Genomic DNA, 17,724 nt, shown 5'->3' on the forward strand with positions numbered 1-17,724 from the left:
CCTGCCTCTACCTGTTTTCTCTAAGATCTTTTTCTTCTCCCTGTTGGGGAAGGGGGGGGGAAATCAGTATACATAAATAAGGGACACCATGGGGTAATACAAAACCAATCTGGTTTAAAGTTTGTATTTCTAAAAGCATCTTGGATCCAGAGGTCATAAGAACATACTGTTCGCACTCCTCAAATGAACCGGTCACTGTTAATTTGGCACTGGCTTACAGAGATGCACAGCGGGCCAAGCATAAAGGGACAAGGAAAGTCCACTTCGGATTTCCACATGTCCCTTTTTTTTAACACTTAAGGCTTAAGAGGAAAATCGTGCTAAAGTCATGCAAAGGCAGTGAATTTAAGTAAAACCATAAAATTCATTTATGAAACCGTGTGAAGCCTGGAAATTCCAGACAGAAGAGTGATGTTGCTTCTCCCTCCTGCCACGTGTTTTCTCCTTTCCTGTCTCCCCACCATCACCAAATCTAAAACTCCACAACAAAGCTTGGCCAAAGGAAGCTTGGCACCTTCCTCAAAATCCAGGGGGGGAATAATCACAGGCAGCAAAATCAAAATAGGATGGAAGATAAGAGCCAGTGACAAATGAAAAGCTGTTTGCAGCCAACCAGACTCTCGCCGACATGCAGAATTGCTTCCACAATAATCAGGTCTGACTATTAAGAACAACTTTCAGAAAAATGAGCTTCAATTTGTTCACAGTCATTCCACTCTTCCTAGGCAACACCATCCTACGTGGCTCCTTTAAGTTTTTTTTTTCCCCCCAAGTAAAACATATATAGACTTAAAACCAACACAAAACCCCCAAACAAAAATACCCCAACCTCACGGCAGAACAGAGCCACCCACTCTTAAGGCTGAGGGTCTGGAACTCACTCATGCAATGGAGCACACGCGACTCCCCCCGGGCCAGCGGTGGAGATGTGAGGCTGTGACCAGTCCAGGGGATGGTTGGCAAGACAGATGTTTCCTGTCACCAGTGTCATGTTTGTGTTGTTACAGATTTTTTTTTTTATGTATTGTGTTACTCCATCTATTTTAGTGAATTGTCCACCTTGTAAAATTCTTTTAATTATGTTATTTTCTTCTTGTTATCTGCATTATCTAAAATTATTTATACTATTATAATCTTGGTTTCAAACAGTGGTTATAAACATTGTTGCAACAGTTATTAGATGGGGACTCACATACACACACACACACAGACAAATAATTTACTTTATGACTGCTCTGAAATGCTGTAACACGATTTTGTTTCCCCAACACACTTCTCTACCAAAAAGGAAAAAAGACTAGAGGGACAAGATCCAATCTGCCTTCCCCCAGGATCTCAAAGCAGCAGCCTTCCTGAAGATGGCACAACACTGTCCTGTATTTGAAGCCTCGTTGGCCACTTCTTTACGGGGGAGCGGAACAGTTGCTGAGCCAGAGTTTGGCAGGAGTAAGTGCTCTGTTAGATTAAGTTTCAGCATAATGTTCTCGATAGGAATCGGAGCACCATCCCTAAAGTGCAACGGGAGGGTAAAACGCCAACCATCAAGACAGATGGTTTGTTTTTATTTTTACAGAGATTTTCTAAACCTCAACTTTCACCCCTTAGCCCCCTCCCCCTCCTGTTCTCAGTCACCTCCAATAGCCCATCTGTCTGCTTCGTTTAATAGAAACCTATATTTCCTAGCTAATGGATGCATTTGGCTAAGAAGATAATCTCTTTGTGTTCGCTTCAGTTGTCACATTCCTGTTATCATATTAATACTGATTAAATACGAAACCCAACATTTAAGTGAGACCCCACACATTATTTAAAAGTGACAAGATGTTCATATTTTGGCACTGTGAAACCTCAGCCAGCATGGAAGTGGCCTCCCCCTCCCACCCTGAACACTAACCTTTCAGCTAGGATGCCACCCATATGGATTTTTACAGGACAGGATACTTCAATAGCGCCGCCCTATTTGAGACCACCAAAGTTCAGGTTTCCTGAAAAGCTCTAGGACTGGTACAAATGTATCCCAAGAAAACTATGACATTGCAGGTCAAGCAGCATGATGCTGGGGGTTACAAGACAGGAAGGGTCAGTACAGATCTTAGCGCTCTCAGAAATGTCCAGTGGCAATTCACAAGCCCACTTTTGTGCCTCAGTTTCCCCTATCCGTATGCAAGGTTATTTCACAAGCTGTGATGTAGGTGTGCAGCTATTTTATTAATGTCTGTTTGGGTCTGCATGGCTACAGACTGGAGGCGCTGCAGAAAAATGAAGTACAAATAGCCAGACATCAAATCAGTGAAAACTAATTCAACAAATTCTGGGATTTAAGCCAACTTCCTAACATGCCACATTTTAAAAGCAGCCAGTCACACACGTGATAAAGCACAATTCTAACCCTCAGCAAAGTCATCCTCAAATTGCAGAACAACTCCACTCAGAACTACATTGCAATGAGACCCAGATGAATTTGCACTATTCCTTTCTCACTTCTCATGCGACCACCACCAGCCTCTGTGGAGGAGGAAGGCTGGGATATGACAGCCATGGAAGTTAACCTCATAAGCCACGTTCTAACTCACAGAATGGTTCAACATGTAGCCATCACTAATTTTTAAAGAAAAATTATTAACATGGCTACTTATTTATTCAGGGTTTATCCTATTCAATTTAATGGACTACCACTGCCATTCAATAGAACCACAAATTAGTAAGACTTAACCTCAAAGTTCTGGTGAAATCAGTCATGTATGTCACCAATTTTTCAAAACTGCAATTCAATAAGAGCCTAAGTTACATGTACTAGTCATCTTTGTGTGCAAATATGAAGTCTGAGAATGGAAGCACAATAATTAGTTACATATACTACACGTGCAAATTATTTATGAGTTACTGAAGACAGACCCAGTGTTCCAACCACTCTGATTACAGCCACCTTTCCTAGAGACTAGGTACGAGCTGCAGACACTCCACTCAGCTGGTACCTTTCCTAAAAAGGGACACGCCGCCTCCTGAGCAACTTTGGAGCAGATGAGGTTATACCATGGTCAGGAAAGCTCCCCTGGGATGTCAAGAAGGCTAACCTAACCTTCTGAGATCCGTATAAACAAACAACTGAACATGGAGAGCCTTGAACCAAGGGACTGCTGTTTACCTAACCCCTGAACTGCAAAAGACATCAATCCCTGCCTTATTAAAGAAATGCATACGCTAGCCAGGCATGCCTGCTTGATCAGCTCTCTCCCGTTCACAGCTTCTCCGGGGTCGGAGGAAGTTCCAACAGGCCCCGTTCCATAAATAAAATCCTTCTGGCTGGCGATAACTAAATTGTATTAAGACTGGCTCAGACAGCTTCAATTAGAAATAATCAGCAGGGGTGGACTGAAATACCCTCCATCAATTTGCTTACAGCTGGTCTTTTCCTCCTTTTCCATCCCAAACCAATTCCAACTACCTAGTTCAATGAAAGTAGCAGGGAATCCATAACATGCTTCCACTTATTATATGTGTAATCCATATGTACGTGTCCCCTGAAATCAAAACCACACCTAATAAGAGTAAAAGCTTAAGCACAGAGATAATCAACAGGTCCTGAACAGGGGATTCCCAACTGTCAGCAAGCAAAACCAGGAAACTTCAGATTCTGAATAACACAGACCCTTCCCCCAATGTTTACAGGATCTCTCTCTCTCCTTAATTATCCTAAAAGCAACCATTTGTGTATATGACAAATCCATCCTTTCTTTATGAAAATTAGAGAAAGTAAGGTTATTCAACCAAACTCATTTGCAAAACTCTACAGCAGTCTCATTACAAGTATCAGTATTTTTTCTGTAAGATTCTGAGCTTTAATAAAGACGTTTAAAATCTGTTGTTAATCTACCTATAATTTTTTCCAAATGCCAAATAAAATTGATTTTTTTTCCTGTGCTTATAGGAAACAAGTTCTAAATGAGAATCACTCCTGCTTTTGCTCCAGCATACATTTACTCTGAAACCTAATCATATATTTAAGAGTAAACACTAGTGAAATGCACAATGATCAACTGGACAGAAATAGTCAAGTTATTCTATTTTCACAGGTGTGAGAAATTAATTTGAGTTTCATAGGAATAAATTGGCAAATATTAAAAGATACACCTATTTTAGGATTTTCTCCAAAAGCTTTCATTTCTATCTGGCCTTCATATGGCTTAGTCAATGGAAAAGGGTTCTTAAAATATTCAACTTCTTTTAAAAGGAAGAGCAACTCAAAACAGAGCCTGGGTCATTAAACCCAAGCTTAAGTTTCACTTAAAGTAAAAAATAAAAATGCTGATAATTTACTGAATAAGTCAATCTTGCTCTGAATGTGCACAATTTCAAGACAGAAAAATAAAAACCACAACTAAAACAAATTACATTATGTCCTCAAACTACTTACTTAGAGCATAACAAGGAAAACATGAAGAAAAACTAGGAAAAAAACTCAGGGATTGGGGAACCAGGCATCAATTTCCACATGAACTCCAGAGGGACTACAATCTTTGTACATCTTCTGAGGAGGTACTTGTGAGAACAGTCGATTGTAATGAGCCATGAAAAGAAAATCCTCAGTTCATGATATACAGCCTGCTCCTGTCAGCAGAAACTTGCATTCTTTAGCACATTTTCAGTCCTTGAAAACATCATCTTTCTCTCGTGCCTGTAGTGTTACCTGGCACACGCTGCTTGGCGTAGCCTGTGTTACCATTGTGCTAGCTTGAAAAGATAATTAATTGCAATCAAAGAAAACAAACGTATATTCTTTGTGTTGTATTCATATTATAATACCAATCCTGATGAGCTGATACTTTAGGAACATGCAGGCAAACAGTCCCTTGCCTAACACATCCATACGTTATAACTGGTCAAATTAGAAAGAGGGAATGTTGTTATTCTTTCACAGACAGAAAACTGAGAAGGTAAACAAATGCATTCAGAAGTAAATACGTACCTGGCAGCAAAACCATGTACCGAATTAAAAATCCTCAGGTGCACAGCAAAAGACCGTACCATACAAACAATGTTCTTCATTTATATATAAAGAGACAGTTTAGGATGAAACAACAAAGTAATTGAAGGGACGGCACAGGTCCATTTTCTTGGTTCAGGGTTCTGTAGTTGTTAATATATTTAATTTATATAAAACAAAAAGCAGCTGAGTCTGCTCAGGGTTGTGTGGGCAAGGATGGTTGGCAGACGAAGAGGCTGTAGGAGTAAGAAAAGGTAAATGGCCAAACAGACAGAGTTGAGTTGGGAGGAGAAAGTAGAGATTAGTGTTAAGACATTGGAAAAAATGAAACTGGGTAGCTCATCAGTTCTAACAGGGAAGAACAGGTTCTCTGAATTACCAAATTGTCTTGATTTCCTAATCTGGAATAGTTGGGGGGGATGAGGGGGAAAGGGGTGGGAGGAATTGAGGGCTCAGAGGTTTAACACGCTATTATGATAAAACCCACAGCACAAAAGTACACAATATGGAATTCTTGTGATTGAAGTTACAATCTCAGATATTAGACAAAAGACTTTTCTAAGCAGGATGATGGTTTTCTCTACTTTACCTATAACTTTTATTCCAGATATTAAGTACTTTTAAAGTATTTTCTGCAGCTTTTTTTAATGCAATAATACTGTAGTTACAGGCAGGAAATGCTTTTGCTGCTTATGTATAATATTATACAAAAATCACGTTACAGCAGACCCCCTCCCTATCAAAACAGGTCTATTGAAGCTCCAGTTATTTCCTATTCTTTATTAAACACCGAAATCCCTTTGTGAAAACACAAACCAAAGACTGCTTTACACAGACTTCCTTGAAATCAATGCACTCTATTAAGAAGAACTATTTTTTTGTCCCCAAACTCAAAACATGGATCAGCCTCTCAAGGTTAACGTCCTTGTCACACGACAGTTCTCATATCCACTAAGCACTGGCCACTGTTGCGAGTCAATACTTCAAATAGCCTACAATTTGCAAACCACAAAGCTCTATGTGTCCAGGAAGCCCCTATGGTGTATGTTTTTACTCAGACTTCAAAAAGATATCAGAACAAACACTGGTGGAAAGGGAAGGTGAAAGACCCAAGGGATGAACGATCAAAATCAAATAAATAAGCACAAACCGTTTACAGAAAGGGAGAGAAATTTCATTTCAAAAGGGCAATCTGAATGCATGAGCTACCCTCGTGGAGACGTTTAATAAGATCAAAGTTAAATTACGTAAAGGTTTGGAACATAAGTATTTTCCACCCAAATACTGCAAAGCCACGAGTGAGGACTGTAACATTTGAAGATGGCAGCATCCCATTTTGCACACAAGAAAGCAGAAATAAAGATGACAGAAACAATTCCTTCTTCGGTATTGTATAAATAAACTACAGACCTGGGAACACAATCTAGATCTCATGGCTTCCACCGCCTTCCTCTATGTAAAAAAGTAAGAGGGCTCTTGGAGAAAGCTGCCCACTAGAAGTAGGACAGAGCGAGTTCCTCATGAACAACTCGCCCTGAAATCCCATGCTCCATCTGTGCACAGAGTACTTCACAGTCATCTCTCACCAAAATGAGTAGCCCTTCAAAATAAAACTCCACCTTAAACATCTAAAGAAGTAGAGACAGCAATTATAAAACATGCAAGTCCCCAGCACGTTTTTTGGAGCATTTAACAATCACTTTAAAATTACCACGTTTTGGCAGTTCAGTCCCATAACTGAATCCACAGGGATCCTCTGAATCCCTCACATTTAGCTGTACTGACATGAACTAAGTCCTTAGGCAAGAAAAAGGGCCTTTCCTTCCCAGAAGGACAGCACTTGACTGAGCAGCAGCAGCGACCTGATAAAAATTTCTATCAGACATATATTGTTACTCTTCAGAAGAAACTGTACTTGGTCCTGTCAGTACTTTTTTCAAGACACACACTGAAGCATCCCAAACCTGCAGAGGAAAGTATAAGGGTTCTTACGTTGAACTAGATGAGAATTAAATAGAGAATGGACATTCCCATTTGCTCTAGGAGATAAGGTATTACAGGATTATTATTTTTTTGGTGCTCTAAGGTTGCTCAGCCAAACTGTATAGACACATAATAAAAAACAGTTAGCTATATTCTTTCTCAAGGAAACAAAAAGCGAAATGCTTTCACACTTGAAATTACAGCACGAGTGTATTGAATTTGCAAAATGAAACACCTAAAAAGGACAAGAAAAACCAAACAGAAGGTAGCACATGCATCCTGCTCTTGTGGGCAGGATGTGTAGTACACTAAACTTATGTAGTATTTCATGAAAGTAAGAGTAATTGTGTTGTTCCATGCCATGTTCTACTCCAAACTGTTTGCAATTTCAGCAGCATAAATCCAGTGAAGTCAAAATTAAATGCAGAATTTGATCTGTAAGGAACAGGATATTTGGTCTGTAGTGACTGTAGCAAGGCGTCTCCACTTAAAGTGAAAAACATCCTAAATGGCAATGCAGCAAAAATTTTAAAACTTGAATATAATTCTACTCTGCAGTCGTATGTTTATGGAACTTTGCAACTATCACATATGCAAAATAGGGTAGGATCACTTTTATAGGGGAAATAAGCTTGTTAATTTCCTCATTTTGAAAATTGAATTTTGCCACCCACCAACACGGTTCTTCCCCCCCGCCTCTTTTTCCTTCATAAAGGTAACCTACAGTAAAAGAATCCCATTTAACAAAGGCTTTCCTAAGCACGTTAGGCACGGCTCGTGACAGCCTGATAGGGGCTGTTTACACAACAGCAATACAAAGCCAAAAGACATTAGATAATTTAGAAAAGGTCATCAGGTAAGTTAGTGGTGATGTGATGGCAAATACGAGCTCAGAACACAGCAGCCTGCTCAGCTACATCAATTACAGACACGTCCTGCCAGTGATCAAGGCTGTGCAATAGGGTCCGAGAAGTAGCTTACAGTTGCTGTTGTAATTACTCAAAATTCAGCAAAGTAGCAGCCCTAAATACATAAGATACTTCTTTTCTCCCAGGGAATGCAACTTTCCACAATAACTGCATTCCCCCAAAATAAAAAAGCCTGGATTAACTGGAAAGACTTATGACCACAAGAGACCCTACACAGAAGTAAGGTTATAATACTCAGCAGCACTACTAGCTCTCAGTTTTACCACAAATCTCAAGATAAGTGCACTTCTTTTGAAATCCCAGATCCTAAAAACATGCAACTGAGTGCAAATCTCAGTTTAATTTATGTATCTAGCTCTTGTGGCTTAGGAGAATCTTATATATATGACCTGAGTTTATCTAAGAAAAGAAACAATCTTTACAGAATTTTTTTTTTTTTTAAATAAAATAAAAATCATTCTTTGGGGGCTTACCATTGTGAGTACTTTGGACAGCTGACTACCAACGTCACTGCCAACTGAAATAACAATCCTTCAGTTTCAAAATTCTTGTAAAAAATCCACAATCATCTCCCAAGCTCTCCCCAATCAGATCCACATTTTATCCTCAAATCAAGATAAACAAATTCTAACTATAGCATCTTTCCATTTTGCAACAGGGATCTGAAACTTAACTTTAGGATACTAGTAGAGCGATTGCTGTTCTTGGAGGGAAAAAAAGGAAACTGTTAATTAGCATGCACTTGGAAAAGACTATTTTGGCAGCTAAATTTTCTACAGCCTCCATCTGCAGAGGGCAACCTCGAGCACACAAGTGGGACTGGATTTATCCTTCAGCCCTTCCTTTCAAGAGCTCACAATATAACAAACACTAGAGCATCCACAGGTCAGAAACAAATCCCCTCTACCCTGCACACCCCTACAGCAGCCTGAAACTGCTGGCAGAAATGTTGGAGAGCAAAATAAGTTGTTACAGGCATAAGATTTCAGAGACCAAGAAAGATGGTCGGGGAGACAGCAGCAGTAGCAGACTGGAATAAAGAACAGAAGCAGATGGGAGAGAGGTAAGAGCATTAGCAGAAACTAGTCAAAGTGAAGCAGGGCTTGACGGAGATTGGAAGCTTTTATTAAGAGAAGAAAATGTAAGTGATCTTCAGATGGGGGGTTTGGGGATTTTTTTTTTTTTCTTTCCTGTCCCAAGTAGTAGAGGTTCTGTAGAAGTAAAGATACCCGTGCTATGGTCAAACAAGTCCCATCTGCTGGAATTATTTTTCTTAATAGGATTTTTTTTTCCTTAAATAGCACAAATAATTAATTTCATATTTACAGCAGGACTTCAATGAAGTGCAAAAAATAGAGGAGTTGATTACTCACTGAGGAGGACAAAATAGTACAGGACAACAGGTCAATTACAAAGCACCACCCAAAACCAGCAATGTTTTCCTCGTGTGTGTCAGTGTGGGGAATGCAATCACGTAATTGGAGCTGGTATCAGAATGCATCTGCACAATGGAGAGCTAATTAAGATATTCTTTTTTTATATATTCTGAAGTTTTAAATGCTTAATTTCATCACCTTAATACTCTTGTCTTTTCAAAGTAATTTTCTTTCGATTGAGGCAGCGCCTACATCCTTACTGCTTTCAAAACACAAACAAAAAGCTCACAAAAACATGCTTTACAGAGTAGAAGTAATAGAAATAATCACCTAAGCATGAACACAAAAGTCAAAGCCCAGAGTTAAAGCTGGGTTTGCTTTAAGGCTAAGCTCACACTATTGCACGTACAAGGTGCTTTGCTATTCAGGGTAGGAAGAAGGGTTCAGTACACATTGCTCTTTACCACCATTTAACGATTGGTCAGAGCGCAACACGACATGTTCCTGAAGACGACCCATAGCCCTAGCTTCAAGGGGAGCGCGATGATCATTGGTGTATGTGATGACTAGGGAAGAAACACAGATTACATCATATGGTGTAGGACCACCAATGGTCCTTCCATTGCGTTAACGACACTTCCCTGCAGCTCCTCCTGCACAGACATAAAAAGGGTGTGTGTGTGGGGGGGGGGGGGGAAAGGCTCTATCTCATTCTTTTCAATTACCCAGAAGACCACTGTGTAGCCTATACTGTACCCCAACACAAGGGCTTACACAGGAGCTGGACCTTTTTCTTCCCCAGAAGCACTCAAACACTGTTACATCACCTGGTGTCTGATAATTTATCATCCATGTCTGCCTGATCCCAGAAGAGCAACCAGCTGAACAGATGCTCCAATGGCAACTTGATATCCAAAGAAGAGTCTTAACCTCCCACGGGCACACCATCTACTCTAGTGTGCAATGACCGGCTGCCTCTGAAACTGATCTTACAATCAACACATCACCCTTTAAAGCTCTGAGTTTAGAGACTTAGTCCTGCAATTCCATCATTACAGTCAAGACCAGGATCTACTGATACTAACATGAATAAGGCAGCCAGCCAGTTAGTAAGTTAACGCTTCCTTGACTTCTGTTTTCATTCAAAAGGAACGTGCACAAATCTTGATTTTGATTCCACAAAAAGAACACTCTAAGGTCAATAAATCTGGATATTCAGCTCCAAAGGTCAATATGGGCTTACAGAATGTCGCCACTTAAAAGGTAGGTTTGATTCCTTCAGGCCAACCTTTTTGAATAAAGGCAGTACAAACTCCTAGTTCCTATGTGGTCACCAGGACTTTCACGTCGCTACAGTTTAATCCGCTCAAGAGGGGATCATACAGGGAAGTGATGCTTCCCTGGCAACAATCCTCTCCCAGCTTCTGTCCATACTACACTAGCCAACTTTCACAAAAAAGGAAGAAGATTTATGCTTGAAGTACCCCTTAAGGATTTTAGGTTTTGTTTGGTTTAGAGGGTAGGGGAAGAGAGACTGTGAAAGAACAAGCAGAGCTAATCTCCAGCTTTTAATAAAACACAGCTACACAGATTTCTTTGCCCTTGGGCTTTTGTTTTTCCTCTTGACTGAAATCCTGCTCAGCCTCACCTGATACTGACAGGGATGGCAACCCACCAGACCCTTGCAGCCAACAATTTTTTATTTTCTTGTATTAAAAGAGGAGCCAGGCTGGGCAAACATGGACATTAAATGTGCCTAAATTTCATATGGCCTAAGAGAAGAAGATTATCCTATTTTAGTGCAACACAAGCAAAGAATTCTAAGTGTCAAGATCTCCCACAAAAAAGTATGCTGCTTAGTGACAGGATGTTTCATTATTCTCAGTGCAATGAAAAGGTTTAGACTGCCCCATTCCTGCTGATGTCAGTAAGGACTGCCCTCTAAATTACAAAGTTGGGAATATGACATTTATCTACAGTCAACTACTTAAAGCTTGTCTCCTACGGTTGTTTAAAAAACCCTGTAACTAATATTCCACAAATGCCAGCTACGTTGGTGTGTTCAGAGCTACCTGAAGAAAGTAAGACCCCCCCTTGAATAACAAAACAAACAAAAAATCAAAAAAGAACACAATTAAGGTATTTCTGAAGGAGGAAGTTCTAGAAAACAATGTGATACATAAATTATTCTCCCGGTGCATTTTTCCATCTTTGCATAACTCCAATTTCCCTCATACTATTTAACCTCTATTCAACTTCCTTGCTTAAGTGGAGTGCTAAAAAATAACTGATTTGAATCCCACTTTTAAACCCACAATTTATAACTGGAATTGAAATTATGCAGAGTAGTGCTGTTCACCCACAGCTCTTACATCACAGCTTTCCCACTATGTCATTAACCACTTTGCAAGCCAGTGTGGGATCCCATCCAATGAAAAACGTATGTGGCAAAATATAAAAACACCAAACCACAAAGACACACCAACTCCACAATACACTAAGGGGGAAACACATATTCAGCATTTCTACCCTTAATTTCACACATAAGAATACGAGAGATTCTCAAGAATAAGGCACATTGGTTAATTCTTACCACTTTATGTCATCTTATACCAACTGCAGGATCCCAGAGGCATTGTGTCCCCTGAACTAGGGAGCACATCCATGCTATTACTTCAGAACAGACTTTTATGGCGTATTCAACCCCTCTACCATGACAAGCAGTGGAAACAGACTTGCTCTCTCATATGCAATAACACTTATAAATGCAAGGCAAAAAGTTACTGGCAACAAAAGACAAGGTCACAAACAAGTTTATCTTCACCTGCTGTAAGAAACTTAAAACTACTATTATCCTGTACGGGTAAAAAGAACAGCAAAGTAAAAAAAAAAGCTCGTATTCTAATATTCTCATTTGTATCTCTTCTTATGAAAAGCATGCCTTTTATTACATTTAAATTTGCTCAATTCAGAAATGTGTTCAGCTGTTATGAGTGTTAGATATTCACTGCTTCTTTTGCATTAAGAAATAAGGTAGCTTTTAACTCATCTCATGTATTGCAATTTTTAGCATCTTCAGTCAAAAAGAGAAGAAAAGAATTGCAGTCAAACACACCACAGTGCCTCAGAAAGGATGAACACTTTACTAGCAACTAGGCAGTAAAGACAGACAGAAAGGAAAGTGAACTATGCCTGAGATCTCGCATATGCTCCAATTAGACTTAAATAGTCGCTGCATTTTTACAATAATTAAGCACAAGACATGCCAAAACCAATGAAATGGGTATATCTAGAGCCAATCTTTTAAAAGATGTCATGAGACGCATCAACAGATCATGATTTTAACAACCAAGCAGAGTTTTACGGGGTCAATTCTTGGGTGGGAGACAGTTAAACAAAATCCACAATTAGCACTAAGTTATTCAAACAATTCAAACAATTCAGTGAACTTTCCTCTGAATTTCTTATCAACTGGCATGACATTCCTAGGTGCAATGTATGTTGAAATAAGCATTTTCCAAAGACTGTCATTGTTAGCTTTTGTCTTCTTTAGAATAAGACACTTAAACATACGGTTCCTGCCTCCCCAAACTTGTTCTTGATTTCAAAGGTGAACAATACTTTTCACCCATTTACCTTGACTATATAATGCAGCGTTCCCATTTACAACTAAAACAGCTGCCACATATCACCCACCTCTGCAAGGAGCCCTTCAAATCAGTAGCTTGCTTGCTCATACACACACACTAGCATAACTTACAAAGCACTGTAATTTAAATTGCCTTTCAAATCCTGTTTGTTTTTTAAGCAGCTTGTTAAACTAAGCAAAACTCTCTTGTGAGTTTTAGGGTTATGTCCCCCTTTTTATGTATTTGATCATATAACCAGTCTGGAAAGTAAGCATCATCCTGTCGATTAACACACCTTGAAACTTTTTCCTCAGTTAGAACACAAACAGCTCCACAACCTAGCCCTACAGAATAGCAGATCTGCCAGCAAATAATTTTTTTTTTTTAACTAGATGCTGCTGCAAACAGTCTAGAAAGTAGGTTATATCTTTGTCATTCAAGCAATAAAAGTGTGCCTGCACAAAACCAGAAACGAGATTGTCCTACTTTCCATCACCCTGCTGCCTGTCCGTTTTACCCTGACAGAAGCACTAGCAAACATCCAGGCAAACTACATGAGTATTCTCAAAAATGGAACTGCATCTTCTTCCTCTGCAAAGACGATCTGGCAGTGGAAGAAATGTCTGCTAAATAACATCTCTCAAGTTATAGTTTGCTTTAACATAGTCAAGTTACACTTTGCTTTTTTTCATGTTATTAGCTTTACTTCTACCTCCTTGGACCACCCTAAGGGATTCTTCTCCATTATGTTCTTCAAATACTTGCAGATAATCATATCTCCCACTTAGACATCATTTAGCCAAGTTTCATGCATTTCTTTTCATCTTCTTTCCCTCATAAATCAATCCCTTCAGCCTCTCCAGCATTCTTACTGCTCTTCCCTGAATTTCTTCCAAATTGCTGACATCTTTCAGCGACTGAGGAACTTCCAATTGCATGCTGTCCTCCAGATATGTTTTTTGTACTCTAAAGAAAGATAATTAAGCCTTTTCAATAAATATTAATGCTCCAAGTCTGGAATAAATCTAAATCAGAGATTTCGGTTTGGGTTTTTTTTTTTTTCCCCAGAATGGATAGCAATTATCCCCATTTCACAGAGCAGAAGAGCAGAGAGAAGTATCTGAATTATTGCTGTACACAAGCAGTGCCAGAATAAGAAACAGATCCGTGTTCTGCCATTCCCAGTTGTGAGGTCTGCCAACTTTCAGCCCACAGACCACGTAATACAACGTTCCTAGGCTGTGATCTATAGGCAAACTCAAGCCATTTCCAACAAGTGACTATGGAACAACGCTTGGGGAGCTCAACACTTGCTCACATGAGCAGGCACGGTGCTGGAGGCTGTTGGCAGCAGTGGGACCATGTAACACCCTACAACATGCCATGGTCTACTATTACCTTAAGTAGTCAGGACACAAGTCTCCGATACATCTACCTGATTTTTATTGCTACGTAGAAGTTTGATTCTAAAGCCAGCTCTCAGCTATCATCAGGTTAACTACCTGAACAAGCTATTCAATTCCAGAGGTTAAGACTGGTTTTAAATACGAGAGGACTGACTGACTGCCAGGCTAAGGCAGTCCAAGGCAGTTTTCAACTTGCACGTTTCCTTCCTTCCCTTCCCACTCCCCGATACATTTGTGAAGGAATCGCAGGGAAATAACTTCAGAAGAATTAAAAAGAGCTCTTCACAAAAGAAATCTGTAAGAGAGACTATACAAGGAGAGGCAAGGCTGAAGAATGGGGGGGGGGGGGGGGGGGGAAGAGTCTGATCAGTTAAATTTAATAAAAAAAAAAATAAAATCTAAAACCCCACAAACAGGATGCAGACACATTAAAAAAGCAACACTGACCTAACAAAGGAATGTGAACTGCAGTTGACTTAAACAGCATCACAGCAATAGCCCTCCCCCTACACACAAATCTCTGCAACTCTTAAAGACACAGGTTTTTAGGCCCTTCCAAATTCTGTGGGTTTTTGCCTCGCTAGCCACACTCTTAGCTCGAGCTGATTTAGCTTATTGCCTCTTCTTTCCAGGTAGCAAGAGTACCCAAATTTGACCCAGACTAAAGAAAACTAAGTTGTATTATACTGCCTACCTTAGAGAGGTATTGAATTCTAGTATTCTACTACATATTCTTCTCATTGAAAGAACAAACTATAAAGGGTCCTCTGTTTCATAGTCTTCTGTTAAACATCTGAAGAGTGTAACCAAGATTAGATAATGAACACCTTGGTGAAAGGTATCATTTCTTCCCACTAACTCAATATACAGAGCAAAAAGCAATTTTCTAAATCTGTGTATGATTTTCTTAATGTGACTGCTGGTTTGCAATTATAGCTCCTGCTTACATCCACAACGGTGACAAAGACTCCTTATTAGGCTTCTCCCCATCCCACGAAGAACCATTTCCTCCATCCAAAATGTGAAAGTGGCAACATACATGCCATCCTCCCGTTGTTCTCTTTCATCATATTTTTGCCTCCAGGAGATAAAAGCTACTAAGAACACTACGTTTTTAAGAAAGATACCTTGATTTTCAGTTTGAAACATTTTCAGCATTAAGGTCATTTACACATCATTTCACCACCTAAAGGTACCTACCCTAGCGAACGCTTAAAAGCTTTTCTATAATAGAAAATGCAAAACATACACATACCTGGTGCAACTTTTCTTTAAATATGCACTGTGCTTGCTAATTAGGCTCTCAGACCCTGTTTGCAAAGTTTAGCATTTAGTGACAAAACTGGAATTACAGCTAGGATAGAATACAGGAGATTTTTTTATCTAGTCAGAAATTCTTATCTTGTGATAGGAAGAAGAAAGGAAATTTGCTGAGGGTCAAAGTTAGCGCACTTGCATCAAGCCTTAAGTTAAATGGAAAATAGTCCATCTTCAGCAAGAAATCAGGAAACTTCAGTTTTCTCTCTAGATCAATCACTATGTGATTGTTTGTTGTCATAGAACATCATGATTTCTTTTCTCCACTTGTACAACAGAAGTAATCTCGCTCATCTCCCTAAAGAGGGCAGAGGATTAACTAGTGATAAATGGGCTGAAGACACTCCAAAAATACAAAGTACTCCTAGTATCGTTAAAATCTTATCCCATAATCTGAGTTAAATGCAGCACCTATTATTGCCTTTTGAAAAAGTTCAGAACAACTTTCCTACCTAAAAAGAAGGAGAAAAAACCCAGTAGTGACACTTATAAACTCTAGCACCCATCATTCCCCCTGCTCTAACCTAAGGAGGCATAAATCCTTGCTGTAATTCACCAAGGATGAAAGATACAGTAATATTAATATCATAAAACCAGGAGACACAAGCAATAAAAATAACCTCTCAAGATCTCCAAAAACTCATTTATCAAGCAGTTTTTGCTTGAAGGCAAGTTAGGTAATAACATGCACAACAGAGCCAATTTAAGGAACTTGCATCCACTATACTATATTTAATATGTAGCTACAGGTAAAAGTGATTGCAGGTTTATTTTCCTTTATTTGTTCAGAAGGGCTCTGGTGCAAATCATATGTATATTAAGAGAGGAGAGATTTCCACAAACCTTTCTGGGCAGAGCATGATTTCGATGTTACCGACACTTAAGAAGTCATTTTGAGACCGGAGTTTGTTGACACAGGAGATGTGGCTCCAGGCCATTCAGTCTCACAATATAAGTCACAGCTGCCATCATTTAATTAGAAGAGGTACAATCCACCAAATCATCAGCAGTCCAACTGAGTATGAGCCAATTTCAAAACTTCAGGAAACTACCGGTAACATTCAGACTTGCAATATGGAAAGATCCTCTACACTTGACATAGATAATTAAAAGAGAGTAGATTCAGACTAAATATAAGGAAGAAATTTTTTAAGGTGAGGGTGGTGAAACACTGGAACAGGCTGCCCAGAGAGGTGGTAGATGCCCCACACGTGGAAACATTAGTTGGATGGGTCTCTGAGCAACCTGCTCTAGTTGAAGATGTCCCTACTCACTGCAGGGGGGGGTTAGACTAGATGACCTTTAAAAGGTCCCTTCCAACCCAAACTGTTCTATGATTCTATGGTTAGTATTTGTTAGCTGATAAGCACCTACCTGGAATTCGGATTTTAAATTTGCCACTTTGTCCAAAACCACCATCTATTATTCCATCTTCTCCTGTAGAGAGTTGGACTTTTAGACCCACGAAAATCTGGATGTTTGTTTCCTTTTTGAACAACGAACGACCAATCACACTGTAATCATCCATCACCTGCAAAAGAAATAGGGCTTCGTGAGCCTACAGTCTAAAGTGACAAGAGAAATTATACCTATGAGATACACTAAGTTTGGTGACTTCTACCACCCTGCCCTTGGAAAACCAGTTACCCCCAAATGAACAAAACTCTAGATGAGTCATCTAAACTGCTGAGTTTAAAGCAATGTGTGTCTAAAACTGTAGAAGACTGTGAATTAATATATTTCTGCTTTCACCTCCTTTTTACTAATATAGGAAGAACAAAACCTGCATCAGAACATGCTTTAAAGATTAGTTAATTAAAATCTCTTTTCTGTTTTGAAACCTTTCCATGAAAGTCACTTAAGTACCTATGCTCACAAAAAGATTATTCCATTACTTATCCTACAGATAAGCACATTATTACCTACATAAACATTCTCTGTCTCTTAGCTCCAGAACTGCACTCCAACAGCTACACTTCCAAAGAAATGACAGAATTACTCAGGGTTTCTAAACAGAGCCTTTTAAATATTCACCTTTACATAGACTTTGATTTGTTAAACTAAAAGCCTTATGACCATTGTATCCAATTTTAATTTCAA

The 17,724-nt window shown here is 39.3% G+C and overlaps 1 protein-coding gene across 2 annotated transcripts in view; it reads right to left on the reverse strand.

The window, feature by feature from the left end:
• EEFSEC (eukaryotic elongation factor, selenocysteine-tRNA specific) overlaps positions 1-17,724 on the reverse strand; it is a 128,378-nt gene that overhangs the window by 24,984 nt on the left and 85,670 nt on the right. For both annotated transcript variants that reach the window (XM_076346374.1, XM_076346373.1), the window contains exon 6: positions 16,999-17,155. In XM_076346374.1, the coding sequence (XP_076202489.1) occupies positions 16,999-17,155 (157 nt within the window). The remainder of the gene's footprint in view (positions 1-16,998; positions 17,156-17,724) is intronic.

Source organism: Aptenodytes patagonicus, chromosome 8, assembly GCF_965638725.1.
Source record: "Aptenodytes patagonicus chromosome 8, bAptPat1.pri.cur, whole genome shotgun sequence".
Taxonomy (NCBI): Eukaryota; Metazoa; Chordata; class Aves; order Sphenisciformes; family Spheniscidae; genus Aptenodytes; species Aptenodytes patagonicus.